This window comes from Chelon labrosus (genome assembly GCF_963514085.1).
Source record: "Chelon labrosus genome assembly, chromosome: 10".
NCBI lineage: Eukaryota > Metazoa > Chordata > Actinopteri > Mugiliformes > Mugilidae > Chelon > Chelon labrosus.
This window is the reverse complement of record NC_140360.1, coordinates 5,145,676-5,169,818: the sequence shown is the minus strand read 5'-3', so window position 1 is coordinate 5,169,818 and position 24,143 is coordinate 5,145,676. Positions and strand designations below refer to the sequence as shown.

Sequence of the window (24,143 nt, the reverse complement as noted above, 5' to 3'; positions counted from 1 at the left end):
AGGCTGACGAAGTAAAGGCCAATACAAATTTCTCACTAGTCTAATACTTCATTCAGGTAGAATAAATTATACTATGGCGACATGTGCCAAACAGAAAGCTGAACAAAACAAGCAGAGAAAGGACCAAGAGGTAAAGAGGAGGTGTCGGGGATGGATAAACATAATAATCTGTACACGCTGATCCTTTTTATGTTCTCGTTGAACTGCTGTCAGTGAAAAATATATATATATATGTACACAAGGTAGAAGGTTAACACAGCCGGTATCCAAAGGGTTTTCAATGGCTCTTGCGGTTCAGTAACATTATAAAAGTCTGTGTATAAAACAGTGACGGTTACAATACGAATACAGAGACGTCACATCGACATCTCAGTCATGGAATCATCTTTAAATTTACACTGAGTGCCTCTATGGAATGAAATAAGAAAGAAAGAAAGAAAGACAGAAAAAAAGAAAGAAAGAAAGAAAGAACCCCTTTGGATAATTTTTTTTTTTTTTTTGTATATGTGGAAGGATTCTGTTTGGTCTCTGTTTATACTCATGGAGTTGTTTTCACTGGAAAGCACAATTCTCCTGAGAGGAGGAGGGCGCGAGTACGTGGAATGTGTAGTAGTGCAGGTAAACAGATCAAGAGGGTTTCAGTGTGCCTGTTTTTTTTTTGTCTTTTAATTGTCTATGTCTCGAATGTTCCCAAAAATTACCTGAATGGGAATACTAACATACACTGATCAGGCATAACATTATGACCACCTTCCTAATACTGCCTTGTTGCCTCCAAAACAGTTTGGACTCATCAGAGAATGAACATGGGCCTTCTGAGGGTGTCCTGTGGTGTCTGGTAACAAGATGTTGTTAGTGGGGGGGCCTTTGAGGGGAGGGTCCTCTGTGGATCATCCCACAGATACTTGATCAGTTTGGGATCTAGTGAATTTGGAGGCCAGGTTTATTATTTGTTCCTAGTGTTTTTGTGTGTGTGTCTGTACCAGGCTGCATCCTGCTGGGGATGGCTGCTGCCATCAAGGAATGTCATTGCTATGGGGTGGGGGTGCCTGGTCTGGTCTAGGTGGGTGCTACATGTCTAACTAACATCCACACCAATGAATGCCATGCCCAAAAGTTTCCCAGCAGAACACTGAATCGTCACAAGATGGTCAATGTTATGTACTTCACCTGTCAGTGGTTTTAATGTTGTGGCTGATCGGCGTATACGAGATCTAAGTACTTGTTGAGAATCGTGCGGCCTCTGATTTACTGAAGATAAAGTGATAAATAGTAATAGTTACTCCTCGGTATTTGGATCATTGATAAATCAGGAACGACAAAGAAACGTGGGATTATGAACTAATCTTAATTCACATTATAATATCTTCAATGAGTTTTTTTTTGTTTTTGTTTTTGTTTTAGTCCTGGAATAAAAGCTGATTTTGGTGAGTACTTGTGAGTGATGCATCAGCTATCTTTAATAAACACACACAGGTCACATTGCCAAGGGTCACCCACCGGTTTCATCTCAGTTTCATTGAGCCTCATTGGTGTGAAATCATTTCAGGATTTAAAGAACAAAACTCTGCATAACCATCCTTTGTGTAAAACAAAAGGTAAAGTAACTGTGGGAGCTACAAAATTTAACTAAACACCATAAATACCTGTCAAAGTTTAATTGCGAAAAATAAGACAACGGAAAACAAGTTCAACTCATTTTAGTTTGGGGGCAACATTCAGGACAATTTGATCTCAAGCGGGCCCGACCAGTAAGATAACAGAATAATAACCTATAAGTAACGACAACTCCGGGTTTTAGTGCAAAGAAGAAAAAGTAAATTAAGACAATGTTTGCATTTAATAAACTATCCCTTAAAAAAGGGAAAAAGAAAAAGTGGAATTTGGGTTTAGTCCTGGGTCTCAGTGTTGTCTTCTGTCCACTTCTGTCCACTTCTCTTTCTAACACTGTGGACAAATTAGGGATAGCAGATATTTTCAATGATAAACTGCAGCATTCTATGTCAAATTCACGCTGCGGGCCAGATTAGACCCTCTGGCGTGCCGCTTTTGGCCCGCGGGCCGTATGTTTGACATCTATGATTCGGGGACTTCAACTCCAGCTACGGCCAAAGCTCGTCAGGGGGTCTCATCGTTGATAGGAGGGAGCTACATAAGAGTCACCTCTTTGTTAATAGCTGATTTGGTCCATGTCATTCTCCTACAGCGGCGTTAATCTCACACAGACACACGTGGGTTAAGGTCTCCTTCTTTTTTATAAGCTGCTCGTGTAACACAAAATAAATTAAAATGGTTAAAAACTTTTTTTTTTTTTTGCAGTATCCAGTGGTTTCATTTCTCTGTGGTCAGAAGTACGGACGTGAATTTTTTTGAGGTAGCAGTTCTGATCTATGAGTCGGACGGTTGCACAACGCAGAAAAAAAAAATATGAGTGAATTATGGAGAGCAGGAGGTGGCTTGGAACGAGCATGTGGGCTGTGTTTCCTTAAGCAGACTTTAAAGTCAACTCAAAGGGAATGTTTGACGTGAACAGCTGCACACAATGACAGCTCGCTGAAACAGTGGATGCAAACAGATTTCACGCTGGTTGAAACGCAGCGTTAAATGTATTCTAGCCGTAGGGTCAGAGGTTACACACGAATCGATTGGCTTGGAGGCTCACGCATAGTTAATGTTTATATCAGTTTTTGTGGTGAAGTTAGACACACTGGTGCCGTGTACACAACCCTAACACTTGAAACCTCTGCAGTGGATCATGTTGGTCCCGTGAGGAATGTTTAAAGCTTCGACAGCTGCATAATTTAACCCCTAAACCCTGGAGAACCAACAACGTAAAATAAAGTTTAAAAAAAAAAAAAAAGCTAAATATCAGCCTCTTATAGTCAACACATATAATCAATCTGTGACACACACACACACACACACACACACACACACACACACACACACACACACACACACACACACACACACACACACACACACACACACACACACACACACACACACACACACACACACACACACACACACACACACATACATACATGCTCTCTTGGAGATGTGCATCGTAGTGGGAGGTGCGGTTTGTGCTGGTGACCGACCAGGAGTCATGCTGCATAAATATCTTTGTGCTAGTAGGCCTGGCCCGTCTCCACCTGCAGCAGTCCCAGTACGGCCGAGTGGTCGGTCAGCTTCATCCTGCGCTGACTGGAGAGGCTGACGTTCTTCGCCAGGTAATCCACGGCAGCTGCAGAGGACGGGAGACAGGGGAGAGAGAGAGAGAGACTTTGTGATTTGCTGGAATCGGGAATCCTCTTCGCAACGCCGCTAATCTATCAGTGTCGGCGTGTTTGATTCATGTGCCGTTTTATTTGGCGGGGAAATTTTTGGAAATCTCAGCTTAGTGGAGAGGTGTGTCCTTGGTCGTGTTTGATTTGAAAAGTACTAGTGTTACACAATAAAGAACAGAACAACAGAAATGTCTTCCTCCGCTTATATAGATACCGTTACGTCCAGCTCTGCAGCACCTGACGTCTTCACTTCCGGTCCCCCTTGTGAGTCTCTGCCCCGCCCTGATGCCTCTACGTTCCCTTCCCACTATACCAGTTCATCTTTGTTCTTTGTGCCAAGAACGTACCGGCCTGTTCCTAGCGTGCTTTGTGCCTTTGAATCTGTTCCATGTGGTTGTACTCAACGAAACTTCAACTAAAGACTTTCAGTCCACCACCTGTGAGTCCTCCTCCACATGTCTAACTCTTAAACGCTTCTTGATGAACTGGTGTATGCACATGTGAAATGGCTTAGTCTAAAGGCCTGCAAATAAATATGCAAACAATTTTACATTCACAGTTAGACTGTTAGCAGCTGCTCTGGTCTTAGCCACCTAAAAAACTACCCGTTCCTTCCTGTGTGTAAATGGGACAATAGGTAGGCTAGTAATTTTCCTCTTATACCAGTCTCTGTGGTAAACATACACTGATCAGGCATAACATTATGACCACCTTCCTAATATTGTGTAGGTGTCCAATGACTCATCAGAGAATGGACATGGGCCTTCTGAGGGTGTCCTGTGGTGTCTGGGAACAGAATATTGTTAGTGGGGGGCCTTTGAGAGGAAGGGCCTCTGTGGATCATCCCACAGATACTTGATCAGCTTGGGATCTAGTGAATTTGGAGGCCAGGTCAACACCTTGTGCTGTTCTTCATGTTTTTGTTTTTTTAGATGTTCCTAAAGCATTTTTGTGTGTGTGCCTGTGTCAGGCTGCATCCTGCTGGGGATGGCTGCTGCCATCAAGGAGTGTCATTGCTATGGGGTGGGGGTGCCTGGTCTGGTCTAGGTGGGTGCTACATGTCTAAGTCACACCCACGTGAATGAATGCCAGGTCCAAAAGTTTCCCAGCAGAACATTGATGGTCAATGTGATTTGCTTCTCCTGTCAGTGGTCATAATGTTGTGGCTGATCGTTGTAAATTAAAAAAAAATCTTAGCACCATGCCTATTTATCACAGGCGATGGAAAAAAAACTCCACAGAACATCACCAGACTCATCCTTAAACACGTTTTGTATTGTTAGAGAACAATTTGTCGTTCATCCACTTGTAAAGACTGACAAAAGGACACCGTGTTTGACAGACAGACAGACGGACGGACAAAAGCAGCCAACAGTTTGGCTTACACAGACAGACATAAAGACAGGTAGTCACACCAGAATACAGTAAGGGTGGCTGTTGGAAAGCTGACATTAATGCTCAGCACATTTCCTCTCAGAGCTGTGGATGTTGCCCCTCCCTAGTTCAGCCGGTGATGACTTCTCTTTTATAGAGAGGAGGGCTGACGGATGTGATGTGACACGGTGTGTGTGTGTGTGGGTGCACGTGTGTGTGTCGAGGCTTTCTGGAGGAGATAAGTAAGGCAGAAAGGAAGCTGCCACTCTTGGGCTGTGGAACGGGAGAAAGAAGAGTACCTATGGGTGGGCACGTCTGTCTGCCAAGATGTCCGTCACCTTGACAGCTAGTGGTGGGGTTGTGGGGGGGGGCAATATGTGAGAGCCTGTGAGTACGTGTGTATTTGTGTTTCAGAAAGGTTTAGTAAGGCCCTCTAAAGGAAGCTGTTTTTCCTGTCAACCAGGTTTATACCTTAAATCCCTGTTGAGCAGTCACACTCGGAGTCGTCTGCCTTAAAGATACAGCCCATCTGATAGCATGCACTGACACACACAACAAATGCACACACACACACACACACACACACATGCACAGGCAGCAGACGTGCACACACTTTAGCTATTTTGACAGTAAGCACTTTAATCTGTCAGGAGCTTTCTGAATTAGAGCAAGAGGAGAGTCAAATGTCTTAAGTAAATTGTGAAATCTGTCTCGGGGAGAGATGGGGGTGGAAGGGCCATAGCCGAACCACAAAAAGTTGTGTCAGACAGTGATCAGACGCAGTTCAGGGGAAAATCTCTGTAATTGCTGTAATACAATGTAGTAGAGTGTAATCATAACTGATAGGAGTGATGGACGAAATGGAAAAAAACACAAGTTGTAACTAGAATTGAAGGCAAGCTGGTTCCAACAGCCCCTACACTCTGCAGACCTGAAGCCACACTGACCAGAGGGCAAGCATCCCTACACAAGTTGTCATGCAACACAAAAAACCAGAGTTTCGGGAACAAAAAACAGTCAGAAAGCAAAGCCAAGGTTTATTAGTCATTCATTGCTGTTGATCTTTTACCATCACTTGAGTAAACCATGTTTTATGTATGTAAAACATGCATAAACCCCCCTAACTCTGACTCTCAACCCCTAGCCCTAGCCCCTTACCCATAACCCAAACCCTAACCCATAACCCTAGTCCATAACCCTAACCCAGTAAATGCTGTAATTCTGTAAAGATTAATAAAAGTAGTTAGCTGCTCCAGTTGTAGACTACTATATTTTCACAAACAGCACATGAGGCTACTCTGCAGGCTACGCTGTCAGGTTCCAAGTAGAAGTGACTTGAACCCATTAATGCATCGATGCACTGAATGCTGGAGGACTTGTCCTGGTCACTACACACCGAGGTCAGGAAAACTCCACAGAGGATTTATTTCCTGCCTAAGGAGACAGAGGAAGTTCTCCAGGTCCACCATCAATGACCTGCTCATTGGTTGTACCACAGCACGGTATGGGAACTGTTCTAGTCAAAGCCGGAAAGCACTACAGAGGGTGTGGAAACAGCATCTGGCAGACGGTACAGGAGTCTGCCTCCACACACCAAAAGACTGAAGGACTGTTTCCGGCACACTACAATGTGCAATACGACTGCCACTTGCCATTTTTACCAATCACTTGTCATCGTTTGTAAATGCGTTTTGGTGTTTTCATGTTGTAATTGTACCGTTGTCCTCTTACTTTTTGTGCCACTTATGGCTTAGCTGACCACTTCGTCCTTCGTCCGCCTTTCATAGAGATGTTAACCCTGTGTTAATCCTACACAACTACAAATAAACCTGAATCTGAATATGTTACAGCCACAACACATCCCAGTCTGGGAAAAGGAACAGGGCTGCAACATGCTACTGGTCTCAAATCAAATCAAGAGCATATTCCTGACCGTTACTGCTGTGCAGTTCAGAGCATGCACTGACATCCGTCCTGGGCAATCTGATCGCACCTTTTAGTGCCTGTGTTCACACCTAAAGCGTCCCCCACACTGTCCCTCCAGTTTGGATACACCAAATTAAAAGTGATTTGAAATATGTGTCACTGCAACGACAAACCAAGCCCAAGCTTTATTTTCCATTTATTAAGACCATACTTGGTACCAATATAGGTGTGCTGCAGTTTTTAGTTAGTAAGTCATAATGATCTCTACTTAAATTTTTCTATTCTTCAAAGATAATAAATACTACAAGTGATAAAGTGGTCTTATACGACCAAACGTTAACGTGAAGTTGCAGGACTCACTCTGGCCGTACTGACTGTACTGGTAGCCGGCAGCAGCCACGGCCGGGTCCATGCTGTAGCTGGTGGTGCTGTACGTGGGGGGGCAGAAAGACTGGGATGAGGGTAGACTGTCCACCGTCTTAATGGAGGCCTCCGCTGAACGCTGGCTGCAGCTGGCGGAGATGCTGTTGGACGAAGAGGAGTCCAGCGTGTTGTGGAGCGGCGAGATGGAGAAGTCGTGCTGTGGCTGCGAGGAAACGCCGCTGGGGTTACTCAAGATGCTCATTACCTGCGGACGCAGAGGAGAAGATGCTTCGGATGATTTGAACTAGATATCTCAAGAGACAGTATGAACATTTAAGCTAAAGAGCATTTGCAACCGTCAGAATTTTCTACATTTCTGCGAAGAAAATTACCCAAAACATCTGTAAAAGTCCTGTAGGAGGAACCACATCAGACAAATGCAACAGAAATATCATACTTGTGGATTTATTTAGTCAAGAAAATGAATCATTTGGACGTATGTGTGAGTTGCAAAAGTAAGTGAAACCTTGTTTTCAGTATCTGCTGTGACCTCCTTGTGCAGCAATAATGGCAACTAAACATTTCCGGTAACTGCTGATCTGCCATCGACAGCGGTTTGGAGGAATTTTAACCCAATTCCCCAGAACCAGTTTGTGAGATGTTGGTGGGTTTCCTCACATGGACTGTGCTTCAGGTCCTTCCACAACATTTCTATTGGATTAAGGTCAGGACTTTGAGTTCCAAAACATCCATCTTGTTCTTCTTTTAACCGTTCTTTTGTAGAACGTCTTGTGTCCTTGGTGTCGTTGTCTTGCGGCATGACCCAGTTTCTCCTAACATTCAGCTCACAGAAAGATGCCCTGAAGTTTTCTTTTAGAATTGGCTGGTATAATTCAGAATTTATTGGTCCTGGCCCAGACATTACAACCCAGATGTTTCACACGGGATGAGATTCTGACGCTGGAACGTGGTGTTTTGTTTTTTCTTGTTTTTCCATCTCCAAACCTCTCACATAAACCCAACTATTCAACTTTGGTCTCATCTTTTCACAAAACATCTCCCCAATAGTCTTCTGGCTTGTCCACATGGTATTTAGCAAGCTGTAGAAAGGCAGAAATGTTTTTTTTGGAGAGCAGTGGTTTTGTCTTTGCCACTTTGCCATTAATACACAAACCCACCCAATATCTAGATTAACATCGAAAAAAATGGAAACAACCTCAGTGGTGGCTTCCTGTGTTTGCAAATTGAGATAAACAGATATATGTACATAATTCATCTGGAAATTATCGTTGTTTCCATTTCTAAGAAGCAGCTTATATCATAAAATTGCAAACAATGAGTGGAAAATTGAATGAATACAACAAAATAAATTTGAATAATACATGGTCTTATATTAATATAGCGCTTTTCTATATAGAGCAACTGGTGGTTCAGTGTTCTCTTCAGCGCGTGGTACGTTCCGGGGACTGAACCACTAACCCTCTGGTTCATGGACAACCTTGCTCTACCTACGTACTAACCGTTTACTGCACTTTCTAACATATCTTCACAGCCTTATTTTTCAAAAAGTCCTCACTTCACATTTAGTAAAGCCTAAAAGGTTTCACGCTACGACATGCCACAGTTCAGCTTTGATGCAGGGCAAAGAGGAGAGGCTTCCTCTTTGGCGAACATAGAAGAAGAATGTGTTGTACGTGAGTCAAGGTCATCTTCTTGACCAGAAGAATCGATAACAGTGAAATATAACACGGGCACAAGTAGACGGAAGGTGGATGAGATGATAATATCCAAACACTGTGAGGAGTCTAGGAACGGATAAAGAGATGAGAGGTGTACAGAGGTGTGCAAACGTCCTGTGGTTACAGTATCTCTGTGCCACAGAGTAGCTGATCCTACATTCAGGCCTTTTCCTCAATTTATTATTCAGCTTGGTACCAAACAGTGGGGCTACAATTGATAGTATGCTTCAAACAAAGAATATAAATGGCCTCAAATTCCTTCCTTCAAATTCCTTTCAGCAGCACAGTGGCGTGGTGCTTAGCGCTGATGCCTCACAGCAAGAAGGTTCTGGGTTCTAATCCATGGGCCGACTGGTTCCTTTCTGTGTGGAGTTTGCATGTTCTCCCTGTGTCTGCGTGGGTTCTCTCCAGGTACTCCAGCTTCCTCCCACCATACAAAGACATGCTGGTTAGGTTCATTGGTGATTCTAAATTGGCCATAGGTGTGAGTATGAATAGTTGTCTGTCTCTCTGTGTTAGCCCTGTGATAGACTGGAGACCTGTCCAGGGTGTACCCCGCCTCTCGCCCCGATAACAGCTGGGATAGGCTCCAGCACCCCCACGACCCTCCCCAGAGGGTCTTACAGAAGATGAATGAATGAATGTCAGAGTTGGCGAGAAACATGCAACAATACTTTTAGCTTTCCAAATGTAAATGCAGACAAACAGGCCTATTCAAGGTCTATAATGTACCTTACGGTGACAGGTTGAGCATCGGACTGTTGGCGGTGGATATTCCAAGTAGCATTAAGAATGATGTGGTGAGGTTTTTGCGGCATGTTCTATTGCCGTCTTCTTTGGAAACATAAGTCAGACAGTAGCTGCACGTCATTTTAAGCATGGCAGTGTATCTGATCCAATCAGAAGTAATTACCTGATCACCTGCCATAATTCAGAAAATACCAACTCCCCTATTAGTGAGGGAAATAGACGTCAATTTCAACCTTTTATAACAAAGTTCTGACTGAACTGAAAGACAAATGCCACATTACCTAATCTTAATGTGCTAAAACCCAGTTGAAATTATTAAGTTTCCTGTAACAAACCTGCCAAGGGACCCATTTGTTTCCTGCTGTTCTCTTTTCTCCCTTTTCTGTCTCTACCCAGCCGGCCTGAGGCTGATGGGTCCCTCTATATGAGCTTAAGGTTCTGCTCAAGGTTTCTTCCTGTTAAAAGGGAGTTTTCCCTTGCCACCGTCGCCTTCAGACTTGCTCTAGGGGTTTGAGGCCGGGTTTTGTTAAGCGTCTTGAGACGATTTGTATTGTGATTGACGCTATATAAATAAAACTGAATTGAATTTGGAAAGGAACAGAGAGAAAGGGATGGGTTAACCCTTTTCCTATGGCTGATATGAACATTTTGTTATTATCAGTGGTGGGTTGCGTCTAGTCTGTGTCGGTGAATGAATGTATGAATGAACAAATGAATGAACGAAGACAACAAAAAGGACCTAGTTCAAGAAAAGGAATAATGAAAAAGAATAGAATAACAATATATGAACTGAAGAACTGTGGAAAAACCAACGACACTGGTATTAGCGTAACAAAACCCTCTGTACATGTTATTTTGCATTTAAATGTAAAAACACACACATTAAAGCCAGAACAATTACATAAAACTACCTTAACATCTCCATTTGGCCTCCTTCCTGATGTTAAGAATAGGCAGCTACATGTTCCCACTCCTCACTAAGCCTAAAACCTTCTCCCACTCTCTAAAGCCGTTCGCTGTATTTCCTGCCTGCACCACCTCTATACCGCTATCCCCAGACTAACTACTGGCAACCTTCAACGGTCTCGGGACAAAGCCCTCTTTATCAAGCCGGGTCAAGCCAGAGAACAGAAGTGGACGGGCGCTGTGTGCTCAAAGAGGCTAATTGGGCTGTTGAAGGATGTCGCAGCAGCTGGCAGTGTTAATATCTGCTCTTCCTCACCATAATATCATGTAAATAAACTGACAGATGGTCTTCAGCTGGAGGCGGACGGGAGCAAACTACTTTCAGATGTATAAAGCGCAAAGAGACACATACATGGACGGGGCAGTGCTGTAGAAATGACTGTTTGGTTGGGTCATACAGATTAGAATACACCGATCAGCCACAACATTAAAACCACGACAGGAGAAGCAAATAACATTAACCATCTTGTGACAATTCAATGTTCTGCTGGGAAACTTTAGGACCTGGCATTCATTGGTGTGGATGTTACTTAAGTGCAGTTTATGCCTCTGTGAGACATAGACGGCGTAACCTACGTACATAGCCTTAAGCTGGTGTGAGCCATTTATACTTGTGCAGTCGTCAGTCTGGCTCACTCTGTAACAACGTTACCCAAACACTAGTCGGTGATGAGTCTTTTTTGCCAATCGGGTTCATTTTTGTTTCAATTTCCTGCTTCACTGAAAATGGCGTCTGAAACTTTCGTTGAAATTTCGCCCAAGACGAGTCATACTAATGTTTTTAACTCTGAACCTCCTCAGTTAACCTTTCTTCGATCCAAAACAATCAATTCGAAAATTGCGCAGCTGGAGAAGTTAGTTCGAAGTAGTTACATTTCTGGGGAGGTGCAAGTCAGGCTACGGTGTTAGGATCTGCATAGGGTCTGGGCTGTTGCGTCGAATTGACGCGGAGGTATAAACCGCACATTAGACATGTAGCACCCACCTAGACCAGACCAGGCACCCTCACCCCATAGCAATGACACTCCTTGATGGCAGCAGCCATCCCCAGCAGGTTGCAGCCTGACACAGACACACACACAAAAACACTTTAGGAACAACTCAAAAAAAACAGCACAAGGTGTTGACCTAGCCTCCAAATTCACTGGATCCCAAACTGATCAAGTATCTGTGGGATGATCCACAGAGGCCCCTCCCCTCAAAGACCCCCCCACTAACAACATCCTGTTGCCAGACACCCTCAGAAGGCCCATGTCCATTCTCTGATGAGTCACAACTGTTTTGGAGGCACAAGGGAGACCTACACAATATTTGGAAGGTGGCGGTCAGGTGGTAGCGGAGATGGACGGGGCAGTATCCTATTGATAAAATGAATAGTCCAAATCTTAGGCAAACATCTAGAGGACGATATAGATGCAGTGCTTTCATTAATTCTGAAAGTATCTGTAAGGCTACACCCACATCACCTAAAGATGTGACAAATATCAGGAGGCTAGTCAACTGTTCTCCGTGGTCCTGCTACAGGTATATGTAAAAAAAACCACAAGAAACTGATCACGTAAATAAAACAGCAGATGTGAGTTTCAGGTCGTAGCCGTTAGTCTGCTGCCGCTAGTCGACGCCTACGTTTTCATCCCAACCACAGGAACTAGAGGGGCTTAACAGTTCTCTACCCACTCAGTCAGTCAGACAGCACCCTGGGCTCTGTTTAGTTTCCACCGAGGGAGGAGAGGAGAACGCTCTAAGTGACAAATAAAGAAAAAAATATATCCTACAAACATTCCATCAGTGGGTACGATTTAAATTCCTCTGCGTTTTCTGACAGCTTGCCGGGGTAGGTCTCGTCTTTCATTTATTCATTAGCCATAAAGCTCCTTGCTTTGCTTCTTGCCAAGTGAAGCAGCGTCTGTTTTTCAGGCGATTTCTAATTAACATCCCCGCCGCCACGCAACCCCCCCCCACCCCCCCCCACCCCTGCCTCAATTCTATTCCTTATTATGGGAATGATGTAAATATATGTGCTCATCCTTTTTGATTTGTTGACATGGGAGCATGCCAGTTGACAGCGTGCCCAGTCAAAGGGCTTAGTACTGCAAATTTTAATAGCAGCTGAGACTAATATTAGACGCTGCTCTGACTGATGCTCAGGTGTACGCGGCGGAGTCTACACACCGTGAACTGGGGGAGAAGGGGTGGGGGCTGCAGGAGGATGTGTATTTGCACGGGGTGGTCCCACTGTACTTCTTGAATAAAACCCAAAACACTAGCACCAAAAAAATTAAATATTGTTAAGTGGAAGAATATGTAGTGCAGTGTTACAGTGTGGGTGCAAGTGTGCGTGTGTGCGTGCACGCATGCGTGTGTGTGTGGGAGGGTGGTGGGAAGTGGGGAGGGGAGGTGGGGGGGGATATAGAGGAGGCCCCCCACATCCCCCAACCAACCTCCTTATCTCAGTCCGACAGTTGTCAGGAATCACGCGCAGAGGCCTGAGTTAGCGAGGCAGGCAGGCAGGCCTAGGGATATGGATCAAAGAGACAGAGCTGGAGAACCAAAGCAGCTCTGATCCCCCAACACTGAAACCCACTCCATTCTATCCTTACTCGCCCGCTCTCTCTCTCTATCTCTCACCCCGACATCAAATAGCGAGCCAGAGAGCTCCTCCATTCCAAAGCAGGCTAAATCTTCCCTCTCACAACAAACCGAATAGGGAGAAAAAAAAAAAATTAGAGCGTGAGGGGAGAGAAATGTGCTCTTCTGTGCCTGTGATGTGTTGATGTGCCGGGGTCACTGCGGGAAGTAATAGTTTCATCTTCAGTGGCAGGTCACTAAGTTGTCTGACCTGACAAAAAGAGATTAGTGGTCCAGCATTACTGACTTTTTTTCTGCCTGAAGAATAAACTCCTCGCCACATACCAGGCCTCGAAAGAAAAATAGATTTATGGGCATTTGACAAAAAAAAAAAAACAGTTTAAAAAGCTTTATTTTTGCAGGATATATTTTTAAAAAAAAAAAGAGGGGGGGTTGTAACAGCTCTGGAAAGGGTTTCTATTTACACCCAAGCAGTGCCCTCCCAGCATTTCATACTATCATTTTGTCTTTCTGTAAATAAGACACGGAATTGGCAGCACACTCCATCTCAACATGAAAGTCAACCTCTAATTCTTACCCTTTCAATTTGAGATGGGGGGGCGGTGGGGGGAGGCGCAGGAATGGCTTGTGTGAATTACATTCCAAAATGCAATATATAGCTGCTGCTTCAAATTGAATTATCGGCCGTCAGACGCGCTGCATATGGTATCCTGCAATTTTTAAAGTGGAATCTTAGGAAATCGGCCCCTGCATTGTTAGCTGGGGAGGGGGGGGGTCAACGTCAGGGAATCTGTGATGGGAAAGCTTCAGCTGGTGCTCAGACTGAAAGGGAAACAAACACAGGATGCAGTAGTATTCACTGTGGATGCATTTAATGTGAGGGATGAATACTGTTTCAATCTGGTGATTTTTTTCAGGGGGCTCTTTTGATTTTAATTTGATTGAATTTTTTTTATTTGTCTTGTCTTAATGTATTAACAAGACAGCCTCCATGAAGCTCATAAATACAATAATGTATTTAATAAATAAAAGAGCAGTAGATAGCACATAACATCAACTACAGCTGCATTTTAATATCTTTTTCCACATTAAACTGCAATTTAAATAAGTAGAATTGCTGAAATATATGCCATTTACATCTCCTTGATAGATACTCTGTAAGAGCTTTGTTAAAAGCGATCCAAGTATTGTTTTTTCTTTGTGACAGAATAGACATATCACTGGATAAACAAGAACCCTGATAAGGTCTTCTTAACAAAGAACAATGGAACAGTTACCATTTAAAAGACCCTAATCCTGCCAGGATACAGTAGGGGTTGTACAGACTAGTCGGTTTGTCGACTTCACTGCTGTACCGTGACGCTTTAAGCATCATATCGACTAATCACTGATCACGTGACAATAACAACATGGACACCTCCTAGAAGACAGGTGAGGAGCCCAGTGGGTCCTTGCAGCAAACTAGCAGCGGTTCATCAAGTGTGTGGAAATACTACATTAAAGATGAAGCCCATACTACATGTCAGTCCTGAAATACAACTAAAGTACTACTGCAATGCATCTGAAAAGGCTAACGCTAATGCTAGCAGAGGAATGGTCCAAATCCTCTGGACAGCAGTCAGTTAACAACCTCACCATCACCACGGAGGCTGCACATCAACTATTTGACAAAGTTATTAAACCTTTAGCTGCAGTACACGAAGACGGTTTCAGAGAAATATCCTGCCACACTATCCCATCTAACAACACGCTGTGGAGTACTATTAAATGCAATTGATGGAGCTGACTTGCTGCATGTTTTTATACAGGCTATACATATCTGCAGCTCACATTATGTAGCACATGAGCTGTCTGTTCTCAGCATATGTATTCAGGTCAAGAATATAAATTTCATTAGTTTCTACTGTGTTTTTATTAGTGACATTATCAGAGACTAGTCTGTGTCGATTTGACTTTCATTACATGACAGTCGACTTTAAAAAAACCTGGTGAGTTTAGAAGTCAAAATTGTTGGAATATGCATTATGTTGTAAGAGATGCCACTTTAGGATACTGGGATAGTCCTGGAAGGCCTGGTGGGACGGCGTAATCTGGACGTTGCATTAGCTGTTCCTCGTGTTTAAACGCGGTAATCCGTCAGGTCTTACCTGTGGGGATAGTCCATTGCTGACAGGGTTGACATGGTTGTTCTGTGCCGCAGAGCTCATGAAGGTGTCGGAGTAGCTGGAGAACCCGTGGCGGTTGGAGGACAGGCCGTAGGCAGAGCTGCTGTCGGAGCTGGACAAACCGCTCTGGTGCATGGTGGACGGAGGTAACGGTTGAGGACGATGCACTGTGCTGCCACCGTCTGACGGGTAATACAAAACGGGACATGTGTTAATACCCAAGGATATTGTAACTTGAGTTGGTATGACTTAACAGTGACAGAAAAAATGAGTGAGGGATGAAAAAGAGGACAAAAGAAGAAAGTTTGTGGAAAATTGTTGTTTATCTTCGGCCTACGTCTCTAGATTCGGTGTCTTGGTTGACTTTTAATGTGTAATTTGTCAGATTAGTTGAATGCGCAGTCAACTCTGCCAATGTCTTTTTGTTAAACGAGTCGCTAAGCTTCATTTCGTCAACTGTCAACTGTCTTACACTTGAGAAGACAGCTTTTCCCGAACACTAATACAGTTCCTTCCACGTTGCCAAAGTTCTGGGAGTTTCCAGCCTCATCTTGGTTTTGCCCAGCTCACATTGTGTCACCACAGATAACACAAATGGTATTTCGTGGTGTCATTCCTCTGTACAGCCAGAGTGGTGAGCCTCCCCAAAGCTCCTCTCTGCAGCAGGATAATTACCAGGCACTTAAAGCTCACCTGTTGGAAACTTCTGAACTTTCCAGTGATGTGCCGAACCAGCTGGCTGTTCCCCCTTGCGAGGGCTCGGTGAAGAAAGCCATCTGAACTCATGGACAGAAAATTGGAGCACAAGCCTGACTTCCTCTTCCCTCTTATATTTCTGCAATGGCTGCCTTCTCAGGTAGGGGCTGCTTTGGCCGACACTGACTGATAGATTTGCACTTTTCCTGTACAGCTGTGAATCTGCCTGGTTAACTGTTTCACCACCACATAACTGTTGTTGCTGTGTAGCTGTGGCAGCAGCAGTTTGTGAAAAGGCTACTCAGAGAAAAGTCCAACTGCAGTGGCCATGGGTGTCCAATACAGTTGAGTACTCATTCAGACTGGGCTTCTTTACAATGTGGACAGACTCGTCCTTTTCAGTCTCAAAGCACCACCAGCTCGGCACAGACCCTAACCCTAACCCTAACCCTAACCCTGACCCTAATTTAACAACCCGGGTCCAACTTATAGAGCAACCTGTGCCTGTGCCTAAGTAACCTTCTCTTCAGGAGTAAGGTTACTTCCTTGTCCCCAAACCTAACCCTAACCCTAGGCAGACCTCTACCTGGTCCTAGACCTTACGGGTTTTCTCCCACCTGACCCGAGACCAGGGACGACCACTTCATTGTGAACATTAGGAGCAAGTCGGAGAACATTTCTGTGGACCAAGCTAACCTGGATTTGGACGCCCGGCCAGCCCTCTGTGACCATCTAAAGCCCCGACCTTCCATTGCTCCTTCAACCACTGCATGACTCCTACATGACTCTTGTAAATTTTTCCAAATTCTGGAGTTTGGTTTACGTTCCCCAAAGACTCTTATGTATGTTGTGTCTTCTTGTGCAGGACATAGTACCTTTAAGAGAGCTGCTATCAGCTGCAATCAGACTTTACCGTGCATGTGTCTTCCAGTGAGTGTCTCAGCTTCACCAATTTTGCATGCATTTTGCTTTTATCATATATAGCTTTATGTGATTTATTTATTTATGGTGTGTTTAGGAGAAAATCTTATCATTTATCATAATTTATATAATAATATCTTTGTATAATTAATGCAAATCATGTGGCTGGCATGTAAGCGTAGGAATACGAGAGCTGTGAATGTCTAAATGAAGTGAATGTCTCTTTTGTGAGTTAAATGACAAATGTTGCCAGGAGCGCTTCGTAACAGGAGTCACTAAATAAAATTAATTATCTGAGTAATTTGATGACAGGCTAAAAAAAAAAAAAGACTAAAGGAGTCAGGATTGAGGCGAAATTAAACCATTAGGTTATCACCAATTGTTTCCCTTTGTCTAAAGCCAATACTACAGGTTTTAAAGGGCCATCTGTGAATCATGGATCAAATATCTGGTTCTTTAGCAGCTAGATGGGGGCATCTATATGTTCTCAGAGTGGACGTTTTATCTTTTCTACCTTGGGACAGAGTGTTGGTTGGGTAGCTGGACTCTTGCAGTTGGTACGTAGGAAGCGCTGGCATCCCCGTGGGAGGAAATCCACCCGGCAGAAGGTGGTTGAAGGCTGCTAGCTGATTGGCTCCTGCCTGTTTTCGCCACCGGGCCCTTCGATTGCTAAACCACACCTTAAAGAAGATCAAAGCAAAAACCAAAAGCATCAGTTAGTTAGCCATTGAACTTTTTTGTTTGAGTTTATTGAATTAGAAATTGGCTGAAATACAATCGTGAAGCTAGAAGTTGAGATTTTAGAGTCATTGTAAGAATTTTATTCATATTTTTCTGTTTAAATGATGAAACATTAATGAAAGAAAGAAAGACAGACTTCAAAACATGTTAATAACCAAAGGAAAGCCAGTTGTACAAATGTACATTCTCAATGTATAAATAGAGAATTACACACAAAACCTGGATCTGAGGGAAGGCTTTTACTTTTCTCTCCTCTCTGTTCACACGTAGGTACGCCCTTCAGAGGATGAAAATGGCAAAAGGATGACACTTGCTATCCCTGTAAGGACAAGAAGCCCTTGTTCTATTTGTTGCCCAGCTCCCCCAGCTCCACCATCGGTTGCCCATGGAGGTCTTGCAGGGAAACCGACCAGTGACTCACTCGTCCCTGGGTCGGCCAACGTTCCATCTAGTTCTGGCATCCCCCTCTTCCAGAGCGCCGTCCAAGTTTAGTTAATGCCAATCCCGGACCCTTGTGGGATGTGGGGCATTCTTCTTACTGTCCCACACACTGTCCTGAACTCCAGTATCCTACTTGCCAAAGTAAATGACATTGACCATCTTGTCTCAATTCAATGTTCTGCTGGGAAACTTTTGGACCTGGCATTCATTGGTGTGGATGTTACTTAGACATGTAGCACCCACCTAGACCAGACCAGGCACCCCCACCCCATAGCAATGACACTCCTTGATGGCAGCAGCCATCCCCAGCAGGATGCAGCCTGACACAGACACACACACAAAAACACTTTAGGAACAACTAAAAAAAACAAAACATGAAGAACAGCACAAGGTGTTGACCTGGCCTCCAAATTCACTAGATCCCAAACTGATCAAGTATCTGTGGGATGATCCAAAGAGGCCCCTCCCCTCAAAGGCCCCCCCCACTAACAACATTCTGTTGCCAGACACCACAGGACACCCTCAGAAGGCCCATGTCCATTCTCTGATGAGTCCCAACTGTTTTGGAGGCACAAGGGAGACCTACACAATATTAGGAAGGTGATCATAATGTTATGCCTGATTGGTGTATATACAGTATCTAGTCTGTTCCTCTTTTAGGAGGCCTGTTTGTTCTTCAAACGAAAAAAAGCCAGAAATAATATCATAATTGGGAAATCAGTTATGTATTACACAAATATGGTAATTTTTAAGGTGATTTTAGGGCACTGAACATAAACTCATTCCCCTGCGTAACCAACAGCTGTCTAGATGTTCATTTCACAAGTGTGGGAAAAAAACGATTATTGTCCAACATGGAAAAACATGTCAAATACACCTACGTACATGCACATACTACTACTCCCTGGTTCAGTAATGTGAGACAAATCAGAAAGACTGAGAAATGACAAAGGGGCGTGTATTGCCCCAAAGCTAAACTGTCTTCTTTCAACTCAGCGGGCCACTACTTTCCAAGTTCTTAATTAAAACCAACTAACTACCAGACAGACTCAGAGCAAGTATCAGCCTGTCGTTCAACAGAAAACGCACTCATGGAGCCCGGATTTGTTTTTCCACTGTGTCTTCCTTACACACTGTTCCACATTAGGACACAAAGGTAACTTGCATTTTTACCATTTATGTCGTTTCAATCAAACACTGCCACTCACGAGCGTTAATACATTTCTACAGAGCACACACGCACACCACATATCCAGAGCTGTAACAAGAAACTATGCATCGCCTCCAGCTCTCCACCCACCCACTTTCTCCAGGAATCCTCCTTTTTTCATTTGGAGCAAATGAAAACATGCCTTTCAAGTGGAGAAGATCATTTGGACTTCTATTTCTGTAGAGGAGACTCAAATAATTAGAACAGGTGTTGTCGCCCCAGGGTACTTCTGCAAGAGACCCAGTAGAAGTAGATCAATTCTACCTCTAGCTGCAAAGGTATAGAGGGACTGTGGATCTGAGGGACTGTGGAGAAAAACAGAATAAAACCTTTCATCCAGTTACCGTTTCGTGACCATTGCTGCAGAAAACGCTCTAACTGTAAAGTTACATTTCACTGGTGAAGCTATTTAATTCATGGATGCAGGATGCATTACTGTGTTTTTTTGGCACATATTTGTGCCAGAAGGTGTTAAATCAAACAGAATGTGATTCTTCATGCTGCCGAAATGTTTAACAGTCTAAACACTAAGGCGGCACGGTGGTGGAGTGGTTACCACTGTTGCCTTACAGCGAAAAGGGTTCTGGGTTCAAACCTGCCGGGCCGTGAGGGGTTTTATCCATTATCATTCACGTGCCCTTCCTGCCGAAAATAATTTTGCTCTGGCTTAACGTGTGCACGTTTATTAAACTGGTGATTCAAAATTGTGTACTGAATTGTGAACAAAGGTTTTTCTCTCTGTTCCTAATTATGTGTTAGCATCATCAGCCAGTTAGCCATTTGATTTAAACAGTGTACAATATATATATGTTAGGGATGCACCGAAATAAAAGTTCTTGGCCGAAACCTAAAATGAAGAACCCAAGGCCGAAAGCCGAAACAGCGAAAGAAATTATTATGACAATTATTAGTACCATTGCATTCATGGCTATGACTGTGTACTAACCTCACTAAAATCAAGGCATGGCAAGGCAAGGAATATTCAGCACATCCCTAATATATATATACTCTCCATGGCCTCTCTTCAGTAAGTCCCATTACTAAAGATTGGCAGAAATGAGGTTGAAAAGGTTCTAAATCTAAGATCCAGACTCATCCAGAGTGTAGTACCTCCTCACTCTTTAAGTTATTGTCAATGAAAGCTGAAAATCTTTGGTAAGAAAGTGAAAGTAATAAGCTAGAGATTGTCAATACTGACTGAACAATACTGAAAATGTATCTAGCTTCTCTTATGTATCCTTATCCCACTACTAGACCTTTCAGCTTATGTCTATGTTGCCCCTTACACTTAAACTTTATACATAATCTGCCACCGCCAAATTTATCCACAGTGTTTTGCTGGTGTTCATTGACTGTGACTGTTAGTCCAATCAGCATAGAGCCATATTTAACGAGTACTGCAGACCTTTGTGGGCGATATCAGTCCGGCTGCAAGATTGTTCTCACAGACTCTCATGAGGAAGAAGTGTTTTCAAACGGCAGACACCGCCACTGTTTCAACCGCAGGGCTCTTGTTATACATCACTATTTTTCTAGATTACTCGAACGGGCAGTTAGGTCACGATCAAGACATTCCAGAGAAATGCAATGGACTCTCTTTGCACGGAGACGGAACAAATCAGGAACATGGCCAATTTCAGATGGATGGTTCTGCTTCCACTCATAGAATCTGGGGCAACAGACTATAACCAATGCTCTATTTTCGTATCTAGGTGCTCTCGCCAGTGGGATATGGGCACAGCTGGATGCAGCCAATGTCCAGTTGTGACATCTAAGTTCCACAAGCAGTTAACACACTCTTCTTTCTTTAAAGGCTGGGAGAAACTGTATGGACGTTTGCCAACAAAACAATGAATCTGAAATCCTCCTTAGTAATAACCCCTGCAGCTGCAAAAAAGTGAGATATTACACACCATGATACCCCTCCTTGGTGAGTGTGCAACAACACTGAATCGAACAACATGTCACAAGATGTCTAATGAGTAAAACCAAGTGACTCAGGTAGGAGTCAGGTAGGTCACTCAGACAGAAGGGAAGAAGCCCAGGATGCCGGTCCACAGTCGTCAGCCACAGTCATCCCTCCAAGGAGAGCTATGGATGAGCCAGCAGCACCCATGAGGTTCCACTGAGGGGCCAAAGAGTTCAAGGCAGACCTCTACCCAAAGCCTTTTTGACTGGATGAGCCGGCGGCCAAGCACTACTTAAATGTAGATGGAGCTAATTCCTTAACTTCTTAAGTCTGAACATAAGCCAGAGTGAGGGCCGGCAGACACAACGTGGGGTCTGAGTCTGCATAATAGGTCATTTTAGAAGAAGAACTTGTTCCCTGAATAGTGCGAACCATGGCGGGAGGCAGATCTAATCTCTCTGAGCACTGGCCCACAGCCATTGTCCTAAAACCCAGACATAACTACGAAAAAGTCCATAGTGTCATCCTGCTCCAGCTGTTTTTTTCCCCCTGTCATATCTAGTAGTAATTTAATACAGGCACTAACAACTGGTCACAGCTCAAGGTCGACTGAATTTCTACCAAATATGTCCTCATCAGCAGATTTAGTTTGCTCACTTGCCCTGGACCTGAAGCTGTTCCGTTGTATCATTCTTACAGTTGTAGATCCGCTGAGACTTAACAGTTGAAAAGTCAACATGGATTGTGAACATCACTTAACAGCAAGTGCAAAAATGGACATTGGCAAGAGATTGTTTCGTCAAATGTGTACACTAGTGGTTGTACAGACTAGTCACTTTGTTGACTTCACTCATGTGCTGTGATGCTTCAGGCAGGAAGACGACTAGTTGCTGATCACGTGACAACAACAACATGGACGCCTCCGAGAAGTCAGGTGAGGAGCCCAGTGGGTTGTTGCAGCAAACTAGCAGCGGTTCATCAAGTGTGTGGAAATACTTCACTAAAGATGAAGACCACACTATCATGACATGTCAGTCCTGAAAACAACTAAAGTACTACTGCAATTCATCTGAAAAGACATCAGCTAATGCTAACGCTAGCAGAGGAACGGTCCAAATCCTCTGGACAGCAGTATCAGGCGTGGAAGCAGCACATCAACTATTTGATAAAGTTATTAGACGTTTAGCTGCAGTCTACCCAGCTACACTATCCCATCTAACAACACGCTGTGGAGTACGGTTAAATGCTATTGATGGTGCTGAAGTGCTGCCTGTTTTTATACAGGCTATACATATCTGTAGCTCACAGTATGTAGCACATGAGCTGTCTGTTCTCAGCATATGTATTCAGGTCAAGAATATAAATTTCATTACGACTTTCTACGACGTCGTGCAACCCCTAGTGTAGAGTACCGTAACCTTTCAGAATGTAAACAGTCAGTGGATATAGGATGACCAGTATCACGCAGAAGTACATAGATAATTCTGTCATCTGCAGGTACATGAGCTAAGTCTGTTTTCCATCCCATGCTAGTTTCTCACTGTCTCAGTTTTCCGGGTCGTGATTGATCCACGTTGCTGTTGGAGCCTAAAGCTCCTGAGAGCCCAAGCTTCTGTGATCTGTAAGTGGTGGTCTTGAAAGTGGTGGGAAAAGGGAATTCCAGCCAAGAAGCTGGGGAGTGAGACACGCACAAGGAATGCAGCCCCAACCACACTGCTAAGCACCTAACAGCTGTTGTTAGACCTCTGCAGTGTTTTCTCCAGCACAACTGGAGCACTGTGGAGCTGTCAACGCGTTACACAGACCAAAGGCAGGTTCCTGATCCGAGACGTGAGTCTTTAACATTTTTCTATTTGCATGTGTGATATAGTTGGCAAATATGCAACCTGCTCTGTGAAGCATCACATCTAGTTGACATCTTGTACAAATACAGTACACAGTATACAGTAATACCAGGACAGTATGGAGTAATCTACCAGGAATGTGGGGTTGCACATATTCGTGAGTGCAACTTTTTTATTGCACGCTAAAGTTATAGTTTTAGCAGTTAAAATGAGGGAAGGTACGGGGTAGGAAAAGAAGCAGAGAAAGAGAGAGCAGGGTGTCTGGATGATTTAATGAATGGATGGGCAGAAAGTGGGATGTCAGTGTAGTACCTGGACCCTGGCCTCAGTTAGTTTAGTCCTCTGGGCCAGCTCCTCCCTGGTGTAGATGTCAGGGTAATGTGTTCTTTCGAAAGCTTTCTCCAATTCCTCCAGCTGCTCTGCCGTGAAAGTAGTCCGACTCCTTCGCTGCTTCCTCTTCAGGGGGAGGTCGGGCTCCGATTCCACGTCGGACACTTCGTCCATCCGGGTTCCTGAGCAAGTGCATGGAGGAGATGTCGGCATGTTTTATACTGTGATCAAGAATGCAACATTGAGATTTAGAATATAACTGCGGCAAATGAGTTCCACGTAAAAAATATACAGTATACAGTAGTGGCAGCATCACCACAGTCCAGTTGTTTCACAGGGAGGCATTGTAGAGTCTTATGGCATTTGTGGCATGATTTATGGTATGCTATGTCAGAAAATTTGAAAGAAAACTCAACTATTGGCTCCAAACACGTAACTTCTCAATCAGAACATTTGTATTAATCATACAACATAAGAATCTGCAGAATATTTAGTTATTCAGCTCTACATTCAGGCAAATTCCTTTCAAGAAGAAATCCACACTGAATTACAGACAGGGGCGAATCTGAAGCAGCAAACGACAGATGGCTTTGTGAGACAGCTGGATTCTTGCTTGATTTGTGCGATCACACAATCAACAATCCATCTCGCCAGGCTGTTAAACTACCAATCAGTGTCTTGTGAGGAACCACTGTCAGCTATGGTTGTGTTATAGGTGTGATGGCCACTCATGAGAAGAGTGTCAGCAAAAACACTTGGAACAACAGTGATAGCTGGTAAATCAGCAGCAGAAGAACAAGGGTTCGATGGCCGTGGCTCTTGTTTACATCCAAGAATCCATGGCAGGGTAAGGGTTAGGGATCTTTTCAGAGTTTAACTGAGCTGC

General features: G+C 43.9%; 1 protein-coding gene across 3 annotated transcripts in view; it reads right to left on the bottom strand.

The window, feature by feature from the left end:
- Nucleotides 1-2,039: 2,039 nt before the first annotated feature.
- LOC311494341 (paired box protein Pax-7-like) overlaps nt 2,040-24,143 on the bottom strand; it is a gene marked incomplete at its 5' end in the record, with an annotated part of 41,964 nt that continues 19,860 nt past the window's right edge. For 2 of the 3 annotated variants that reach the window (XM_084553338.1, XM_084553339.1), the window contains 5 exons: nt 2,040-3,250; nt 6,954-7,221; nt 15,148-15,347; nt 17,297-17,462; nt 23,240-23,439. In XM_084553338.1, coding sequence (XP_084409464.1) covers nt 3,135-3,250; nt 6,954-7,221; nt 15,148-15,347; nt 17,297-17,462; nt 23,240-23,439 — 950 coding nt within the window. In that variant the 3' untranslated portion in view covers nt 2,040-3,134. Of the gene's footprint in view, nt 3,251-6,920; nt 7,222-15,147; nt 15,348-17,296; nt 17,463-23,239; nt 23,440-24,143 lie in introns of all 3 variants that reach the window. The other variant, XM_084553337.1, reaches the window with a different exon arrangement.